At 46.8% G+C, this 10,030-nt stretch overlaps 1 protein-coding gene across 1 annotated transcript in view; it reads right to left on the minus strand.

The window, feature by feature from the left end:
- Positions 1–5,447: 5,447 nt before the first annotated feature.
- Positions 5,448–10,030, minus strand: part of HAUS5 (HAUS augmin like complex subunit 5) — a 14,690-nt gene continuing 10,107 nt past the window's right edge. The window contains exons 11-20 of the mRNA XM_040422364.1: positions 10,012–10,030; positions 9,508–9,562; positions 9,262–9,407; positions 8,976–9,138; positions 8,544–8,624; positions 8,268–8,413; positions 7,847–7,961; positions 7,629–7,767; positions 7,272–7,404; positions 5,448–6,015 (exon numbers count right to left, since the gene is read on the minus strand). The exon at positions 10,012–10,030 is cut by the window's right edge and continues 166 nt beyond it. Coding sequence (XP_040278298.1) covers positions 5,889–6,015; positions 7,272–7,404; positions 7,629–7,767; positions 7,847–7,961; positions 8,268–8,413; positions 8,544–8,624; positions 8,976–9,138; positions 9,262–9,407; positions 9,508–9,562; positions 10,012–10,030 — 1,124 coding nt within the window. The 3' untranslated portion in view covers positions 5,448–5,888. The remainder of the gene's footprint in view (positions 6,016–7,271; positions 7,405–7,628; positions 7,768–7,846; positions 7,962–8,267; positions 8,414–8,543; positions 8,625–8,975; positions 9,139–9,261; positions 9,408–9,507; positions 9,563–10,011) is intronic.

Genomic DNA, 10,030 nt, shown 5'->3' on the forward strand with positions numbered 1-10,030 from the left:
TGTAGTAAAATTGATCGGTTACCTTCATTTTTATCTTTTCATCTCCATAGTCTTTTCCCCATAACTTTTTTATATTTCAGTCTATGGAGCTGTGTGGGGGCTCATTTAGGGTTGTGTGTGTCTTTGATCACTTTTTATTTAATGTTTTTGGGAGGTGAAGTGATGAAAAACTGCAAATTGGTCATGGTTATGGCGTTCACTGTACAGAATAAATAAATTTATATTTTAAAAGAGTGGGGGGTGTTTTGGGACGGGGTGATGCCTATGATGTTTATTTTCATTCTGGGGAAGGGGGCGTGATTTGAATTTTTAAAATTATTTGTTAATTAAAAAAAAACATTTTTAGGAACCTCAACATGCAATCATCAGATTGCCATTTCTATTCAGTAAAAGTTCAGTATATTCCACTGTAGTGCTGCCACCTGCAGGCCTGAATTGGAATATACCTGTGATAGCCTCCAGCAGGCTCTGGCCTTTCACAACCACTAAATGGCCACCCTGATCGTCGTGTGGGGGACCCGTTCGAGACCTGGGAGCACAGCGCTCCTGGTTTTTCAGCCCTCAGATGCCGTGGTCACAACTGACAACACACGGGAGCCAGTGCGCAGCAGCGGAAGATGGACACACGGGTGCCGTTGTAACATAGTACATAAGGCCGAAAAAAGACATTTGTCCATCCAGTTCGGCCTGTCATCCTGCAAGTTGATCCAGAGGGAGGAAAAAAAACAAAAAACCCTGTGGAGGTAGAAGCCAATTTTCCTCACTTTAGGGGAATAAAAAATTCCTTCCCGACTCCAATCAGAATAACTCCCTGGATCAACGACCCCTCTCTAGTAGCTATAGCCTGTAATATTATTACACTCCAGAAATACATCCAGGCCCCTCCTGAATTCCTTTATTGTACTCACCATCACCACCTCCTCAGGCAGAGAGCTCCATAGTCTCACTGCTCTTACTGTAAAGAATCCTCTTCTATGTTTGTGTACAAACCTTCTTTCCTCCAGACGCAGAGGATGTCCCCTCGTCACAGTCACAGTCCTGGGCATAAATAGCTGATGGGTGTGATCTCTGTACTGACCCCTGATATATTTATACATATTAATTAGATCTCCCCTCAGTCGTCTTTTTTCTAAAGTGAATAATCCTAATTTTGATAATCTTTCAGGGTACTGTAGTTGCCCCATTCCAGTTATTACTTTAGTTGCCCTCCTCTGGACCCTCTCCAGCTCTGCTATGTCTGCCTTGTTCACAGGAGCCCAGAACTGTACAGTCGTGGGCAAAAGTTTTGAGAATGACACAAATCTTAGTTTTCACAAAAGTTTGCTGCTAAACTGCTTTTAGATCTTTGTTTCAGTTGTTTCTGTGATGTAGTGAAATATAATTACACGCACTTCATACGTTTCAAAGGCTTTTATCGACAATTCCATGACATTTATGCAAAGAGTCAGTATTTGTAGTGTTGGCCTTTCTTTTTCAGGACCTCTGCAATTCGACTGGGCATGCTCTCAATCAACTTCTGGGACAATTCCTGACTGATAGCAACCCATTCTTTCATAATCACTTCTTGGAGTTTGTCAGAATTAGTGGGTTTTTGTTTGTCCACCCGCCTCTTGAGAATTGACCACAAGTTCTCAATGGGATTAAGATCTGGGGAGTTTCCAGGCCATGGACCCAAAATGTCAACGTTTTGGTCCCCGAGCCACTTAGTTATCACTTTTGCCTTATGGCACAAGTGCTCCATCGTGCTGGAAAATGCATTGTTCTTCACCAAACTGTTGTTGGATTGTTGGAAGAAGTTGCTGTTGGAGGGTGTTTTGGTACCATTCTTTATTCATGGCTGTGTTTTTGGGCAAAATTGTGAGTGAGCCCACTCCCTTGGATGAGAAGCAACCCCACACATGAATGGTCTCAGGATACTTTACTGTTGGCATGACACAGGACTGATGGTAGCGCTCACCTTTTCTTCTCCGGACAAGCCTTTTTCCAGATGCCCCAAACAATCGGAAAGAGGCTTCATCGGAGAATATGACTTTGCCCCAGTCCTCAGCAGTCCATTCACCAAACTTTCTGCAGAAGATCAATCTGTCCCTGATGGGTTTTTTGGAGAGAAGTGGCTTCTTCGCTGCCCTTCTTGACACCAGGTCATCTTCCAAAAGTCTTCGCCTCACTGTGCGTGCAGATGCGCTCCCACCTGCCTGCTGCCATTCCTGAGCAAGCTCTGCACTGATGGCACTCCGATCCCGCAGCTGAATCCTCTTTAGGAGACGATCCTGGCGCTTGCTGGACTTTCTTGGACGCCCTGAAGCCTTCTTAACAAGAATTGAACCTCTTTTCTTGATGATCCTATAAATTGTTGATTGAGGTGCAATCTTAGTAGCCACAATATCCTTGCCTGTGAAGCCATTTTTATGCAACGCAATGATGGCTGCACGCGTTTCTTTGCAGGTTACCATGGTTAACAATGAAAGAACAATGATTTCAAGCATCGCCCTCCTTTTAACATGTCAAGTCTGCCATTTTAACCCAATCAGCCTGACAATGATCTCCAGCCTTGTGCTCGTCAACATTCTCACCTGAGTTAACAAGACGATTACTGAAATGATCTCAGCAGGTCCTTTAATGACAGCAATGAAATGCAGTGGAAAGGTGTTTTTGGGATTAAGTTAATTTTCATGGCAAAGAAGGACTATGCAATTCATCTGATCACTCTTCATAACATTCTGGACTATATGCAAATTGCTGTTATAAAAACTTAAGCAGCAACTTTTCCAATATTTATGTAATTCTCAAAACTTTTGGCCACAACTGTACACAGTCCTCCATGTGTGGTCTGACTAGCGATTTGTAAAGTGGTAGGACTATGTTCTCATCACCGGCATCTATGCCCCTTTTGATGCAACCCATTATCTTATTGGCCTTGGCAGCATCTGCCTGACACTGGTTTTTGCAGCTTAGTTTGCTGTTTATTAAAATTCCTAGATCCTTTTCCATGTCAGTGTTACCAAGTGTTTTACCATTTAGTATGTACGGGTGACTTGCATTATTCCTTCCCATGTGCATAACCTTACATTTGTCAGTGTTAAACCTCATCTGCCACTTATCTGCCCAAGCCTCCAATCTATCCAGATCCCTCTGTAGTAGTATACTGTCCTCTTCAGTGTTAATTACTTTACACAGTTTAGTGTCATCTGCGAAAATTGATACTTTACTATGCAAGCCTTCTACAAGATCATTAATAAATATATTGAAGAGAATAGGGCCCAATACTGACCCCTGAGGTACTCCACTAGTGACAGTGACCCAATCTGAGTGTGTACCGTTAATAACCACCCTCTGTTTTCTATCACTCAGCCAGTTACTTACCCACTTACAGACGTTTTCTCCCAGTCCAAGCATTCTCATTTTATATACTAACCTTTTATGCGGTACAGTGTCAAATGCTTTGGAGAAGTCCAGATATACGACATCCATTGATTCGGCGCTGTCAAGTCTAGAACTTACCTCCTCATAGAAACTGATTACATTAGTTTGACATGACCGATCCCTCACGAAGCCATGCTGATATGGCGTTATTTGCTTATTTCCGTTGAGATGCTCTAAGATAGCATCTCTCAGAAAACCTTCAAACTGTTTACCCGCAACAGATGTTAAACTTACCGGCCTATAGTTCCCAGGCTCTGTTTCTGGACCCTTTTTGAATACTGGCACCACATTTGCCATGCGCCAATCCTGTGGGACATTCCCTGTCAGTATAGAGTCTGCAAATATCAGAAATAAGGGTCTGGCTATGACATTACTTCATTCCCTTAGGATACGGGGGTGTATGCCATCTGGTCCTGACAATTTGTCTATTTTAATATTTTTAAGTCGCTGATGTACTTCTTCCTGGGTCAGACAGGACACTTTTAATGGGAAATTTATTTTTACATTCTGCATGTCATCTGACAGTTTTTATTCCTCAGTGAATACATTGGAGAAAAAAAATATTTAACAGCTTTGCTTTCTCCTCGTCGCTCTCTGCGACTCCCCCCCCCTCATTACTCTGTAGAGGGCCGACACCTTCAGATTTATACATTTTAACATTTATATAATTGAAGAACATTTTAGGGATAGTTTTACTCTATTTGGCAATTAATCTCTCGGTCTCTAGTTTGGCTGCTTTTATTAGTTTTTTACAAGTTCTAGTTTTTCCTTATAGTTTTTCAGTGCTTCCGTGCTACCCTCCTGTTTTAGTGATTTATATGCTTTTTTTTTTTGTCATTTATTGCTTTCTTTACAGTTCTGTTTATCCACATTGGTTTCTTTTTGTTTCTTAACCTTTTATTCCCATACGGTATGTACCTCTCACAATGAGATTTTAGGATGCTTTTAAAGATATCCCATTTTGTGGCTGTATTTTTATAAGGAATTTGTCCCAGTCAGTTAGGCCTATGGCCTCTCTTAGTTGGCTAAATTTAGCTTTTTTGAAGTTTGGTATTTTTGCTCCTCCCTGTAGAAACGCTCTTTTGAATGATAATTGGAAGGTTATTACTTTATGGTCACTATTTCCCAGGTGTCCCCCCACGTCTGTTGTTCTGTCAGGTCTATTGGTTAATACTAAGTCCAGTATGGCCGTCCCTCTAGTCGGGTCCTGAACCAGTTGGGAGAGGTAATTGTCTTTGGTTATTGCCACGAACCTGTTTCCTTTATGAGATATACAAGTTTCAGTTTCCCAGTCTATATCTGGGTAGTTGAAGTCCCCCATAATAACCATCTCATTATGATTTGCCGCCTTGTCTATATCTGCTTGCGCAGCAGCGGAATATGGACACACGAGAGCCAGCGCGCAACAGCAGTGGAAGATAGACACATGGGAGCGGAGCTGTGGATAGCACGTAAGTATGAATCTTTCCATAGCGGAGGCCGTGGACTCCAGTGAAAATGGATCCATTACCAGATAATCCTTTCATGGCAGCACTGAGTATACAATCTGCACTTCTTACAGGTTTCTTTTATTCCCATTTAGACTTGTGCAGGATTCTCTGCATTTCCAGGACAGACATACAGTGTTTTCTAATTATTTAATTCACATATTTACTTCTAGGAATCTAGAAAATGTCAGATTGTATTCCAATAAATACGCCAAGTCGCCTGATTACCTGAATGCTAGTGAGAAGAAATCCAATGTCACCTTTTACTGCAAGAAATGTATTTCTAAATTACTGGCCATTTATTAAGTTGGAGTCAGAATATGGTGAAATGCAGGAGTCGGAGTCAGAACTAAGGCTTACCGAGTCCACAGCCCTGGCTGGGGCATCAGTATCAAAATCGTGGACAACCCCTTTAGTGCTGGGCAATTTTTCAGCCTCTGGTTGTTAATGTTTTTTTTTTTCAAATTCACTGACATCCAGCAGAGGTCTTGCAAATGGCAAAGAATTGATCAAAGTCTAACAGAACGTCATAGAACAGTGAATGAGCTTTATTGATACAAGATTGGACAACGGTCGCTTGCTCCAGGGACGGTGAAGATGTCTTTTGTGGAAAAGCAATTTAACATGTGGGATGGAATTTGGACGATTCACACCCAGTACTGCAGGTCTCCCCCCCCCCCCCCCCCCATGTCCAGGGCTGGGTGGGGGTCTCGCTGTGCAGTGCTACAGCACAATATAGTGAAAGCCAATTAGGACACGCAGTGAAATGAACGGTTCACCAACCGCACCCCGATTACGTTTTCATCATAAAACACATCCTATACACATCACGGAGAAGCCGCTGCACTACTGCTATATTACCACTAGGTGGCAACATACAGGCCACGAGGCAGGTGGTCTTACAGTTCATCATCTCAGCTATCCAATGAGATTGGTATATTCCCTCTTCCCCTCCCCTCACTCAACTTAAAAAAACACTCAGGCCTTGCCGCCCGACGCCCTCAGAAGCGCCGTCACCGCCACCGTCCAGCGATCTCGCCACTGACGCAGGCTCTGGCCTCCTTGTTGCTCCCATGGTAGACAAAGCTGAGCCGGCTGCTCCCACCTACAGCAAGGAAAGAAGATGGTCAATGTGGGGACGACGACATAATTCACCTCCGAGACCCCATGGACTGTAGAGGTTACCAGGTCACAGTACTTAACCCCTTAGTGATCAGCCTGTTTTGAACCTTATTGACCAAGTGATTTTTTTTCACCGTTGCCTTCCAACAGCTATAACTTTTTAATATTTCCGTCTACGTAGCCGTATGACGGCTCGTTTTTTTGCGGGAGTTGTAGTTTTTAATGGTGTCATTTTGGGTAGGACAGGGGAAGAAAAAAAAACAAAACACAGAAATACTGCCACTGAGTTTTTACGTTATAAATTTTGCGGTCTTCATTTTTCGCCTTAAATAACAGGGTCATCCAAAGCTGAGAAATCTCGCGCAGGCGCAGTACTGCGGACTGCCTGTGCAAGATTACTCGGCGTTGGATCAGCGATATGTGGGGTGTTGTAGGAGGCACATCTGGACGCAGTTACATCACCTCTATGACGTAGCGGGGTGGGCGTTTAGTTTCGGCCCTGGAGAGGCGTGCTTGGGCTCTGATGGAGGGCGGGCTGGGCACTGAAGGGGGGCGTTCCTGGGCCCTTTAGAACGATAATAACGCCCCCTGGGCACCTTACACCCTAATTTGCATAATACAAAAAGTGAATTTACACAAAAATGAAAGCCAGAAGCACAGAATGAAGGGTACATCAAGAAATAAGGTATTTTATTCTACATGGCAATAGTTGGACTTTTATATTGGTAATCCACGTGACAGATTTCCTTAACTGAGATTGACCAGAAGGCTGCACCAGAGAGGCACAGCCTGCTGGGACACGCTGGGGGCAGACCTAGGGCCTTCACTAGGCCCCGGCCTGCCTGCAATCTCATTTGCGAGGTGCCGATGGTAGACAGAGGGAGTCCGCTCCCTCTGTAACTGCTTTCATGCCATGGGTGCTATTGCCTGTGGCATGTAGTGGGTTAAACGGCCTGGATTGGCGCTTCTGCCGATTGAGCGCGGCTCTCATGTCAGAGCAAAACCCCCGCTCTCGGATGAACGGGAGACCCTGCCGTAAAAAGCCGTATTGGTGGTCACTAAGGGGGTTAAAAGGGGTAACTGCTGCAGCACCAAGACGATTTGATGCTGTGATAAAGTGACAGCCCCCTCCCAGCACAGTTGTGCTGTATGTCATTCAGTGATACTGAATTTTAGAGTCAGTGTCCCCTTTAAGAGCAGCTGCTCCTGCTGCAAAGCGCTTGCGCAGCGTGCACTCACCAGTAGGTCACGGCGGCCTGCACATCCTTCCCGTGCTCCTGGCTTTTCTCGCATTGCTGGATCAGGCGCTGCAGTTTAGGAACGAGCTGATCCATCTGCTGGGCGTAGTGTGCGGACAGGAGCTGCAACAGGGCTATAGCGATGGGAAAAAAAGAGAAAGTGGAGGGTTTGTTACAATGTATCAGTCCGGACAAATCCCGGCGAGTTAAACAGCCAGCACTCCAGACCGATACACTGTAACAGACAATCGGGACAGGGCAGAGATTAGTGCTACAGATGTGCTTAGAGGACAGGGGAATCTCTAGGACTGATACACTGTGACGAACCCTCAGTTGTGACAATGTATGCTCCACTCACTGTCGATGTCGGGGCTCTGGCTCTCACGGAGCTGACGCTGGAGTTTGGTGACGGCCTGAATGCGACTACGTGACCGGCAGCGCAGGGACAGCAGCAGCCTCTTCATCTCCGCGACGTGCTGCAGAATGGTCTCCGGGGCCTGAGAGGAAGGAGACGACCATCACCTGCATGTCCTACAGCTGAGGCTACGTGACTGTGTGCTGGTGCAGAGGTCTCACCTTATACAGCGGCAGCCCCACGCTGGTGTAGATCCCCTGGTAGACGGGGTAGTAAGGGAACTGTGGGTTTGACAGACGATTGATGGAAAGTTCCTGCGTTGGGAACAGATTAGTCCTGCGCACGACACAAGACGGACAAGAATGTGAGCTACTCTAGTCACTGCCAGAGCTGCACCTAAAAATTTGACTGTTTTTGGCTTGATCCAGCAAAGGGCAGCAACCAAGGTGCTGTGTCTGTACGGAGCATGCTCTGCAGCAATGGCGGCAGACACATAGCAAACCAAACTCTACATCTCCCAAAATGCAGGGGTGTTGGTGTCCGTACAGTGTGGAAGAGGCAGCCGGCTGAACTGCGAATGCAGCTCTTGACGGGACTGGAGCATAAAGCATTAAATTGTAGCCAGAAAGACGAGACGCTCACCCGTCGGCGCACACTTTCTGCAGCGCCGGGAGCGACATGGCGGAGAAGTGTTTCACATCCTTCATGACGGAATCTCGAAGCCTCTGAGATTCCTGGACGACCTCCTGAGGCAGCGGGACCAGCTTCTCCTGGATGTATTTCTTCACCTTGTGAGACGGGAGAAAAACACAAAGATCAGTGGCGCCCCCGCCATGTACTCAATTACGTAAGTCCTGACGTTCCTCGGTCATACAGAATGAGGTCACCATTGATACCCCCGGAGTCACATGACCTCACCTCCGCGCTACCGCGCCGGATCTGGGTCTTGGAGGAGGAGTTTCCCGTTATAAGGACCTGGATCTGTTTTTGTTTCTTGTCCTGTAATGAAAGGCATTAAAATTAAAAGGGGCTGCCCCATCGTGGACACAGGGGGCGTATTGTTAGGATATGCCCTCAATGTCTTATAGGTGCGAGTCCCACTTCTGGCACTTGCACCTATCCTCAGAACGGAGCCCATAAAGTGACAATGTGTGGCCGCCCTCCATTCATCTCAATGGGACTTCCGAAAATAGCCGAGCGCGCCGCTGAATGAATGAATGCAGACACGGTGCACCCTCCGTCACTTTATGGGCTCCATTGGAAGGATAGGTGGACGTCCCGGAGGTGGGACCCGCACCTGACAGTGGGGGCATATCCTGTGATATTCGGCTCCCCCGAAACCCCTCTCACCAGGAGAAGACACGATTCCTGGATGTTTTGCTGCTGCTGCTGCAGGAGCTTCACTTCTTGCATTTTGTCCGCAGCTTTCCCCTGGAGCGTCCGACATTCCCGCAGCAAAGCGTCCTGACATCCGCGCAGGAGCACCAAGCGCAGCTCCGCCTCAAACGCCGCCCTGCGACAGATTACCCAGGTGTGACATGTTTGGGAAGGAGGGGGGGGAGGAGTCTATTTTTAGGGTTGCTTAACCTATACAACACTGCCGTGTTACCCTCCACGTCATTACACTGCCCCCTACCTGCTGAGAGCAGAGAGCTCGCTGCCATCGGACAGCGTCCTGTGGATCTCTTGAATCTTATCCGCCAAGTGTGCCGACAGCTCCTGCGACTGGCGCTGAACGCTGCGAAGGTGAGATGTCACCTTCACCAACTCCGACCACCCCTCCTGCAGAGAATGACCCCCAGCAGTGGATAAACAATAACGTCTATAGAAATTACGTGCCCCCCCCACCCCAATAAACATACTGTGACCTGCAGGCACTCACCTGGATGAGAGTACTGAAGGAAGGGAGAACACCCAAAGAATCCTGACGCATGCCCCTGCACTGCGACCTGAAATACAGGAGTAAATATACCAGCATGGACAGCGGCCACCACTGCAGCGCTCACCCAGCTTTCCCAGGGTCCTGCATAGCCTATCTGCCTAGCAATGTAGTGAAAGTAGTCATTCTGTAGCCTGGGAAAGCTGGGTGACCACCCCCTGCAGGAGTGGCCAGAGGTAAGGGTTGTGTCATGAAAGAAAATCAACAGTGACCCCTGCAGGATGCAGGTGGAATTACAAAAGTGTGTGTGTGGGGGGGGGGGGAGATAAATGACAGCTGAGGTTTGTCACCATCGCCTCTAATCTTGACAATCCCATGAGCTGATCAGCCGGGACTCCAGACTGATACATTGTAACAAACTATTAGGAAAGATCTGTGCTGGATTTCCTTAGACATTGTAACAAACCTTCAGCTGGTCACGTGATGCATGGCGATCACCGTGCATACCTGGATGTCTCCGGGTTCT

Source organism: Bufo bufo, chromosome 1 (assembly GCF_905171765.1).
Source record: "Bufo bufo chromosome 1, aBufBuf1.1, whole genome shotgun sequence".
Lineage (NCBI taxonomy): Eukaryota > Metazoa > Chordata > Amphibia > Anura > Bufonidae > Bufo > Bufo bufo.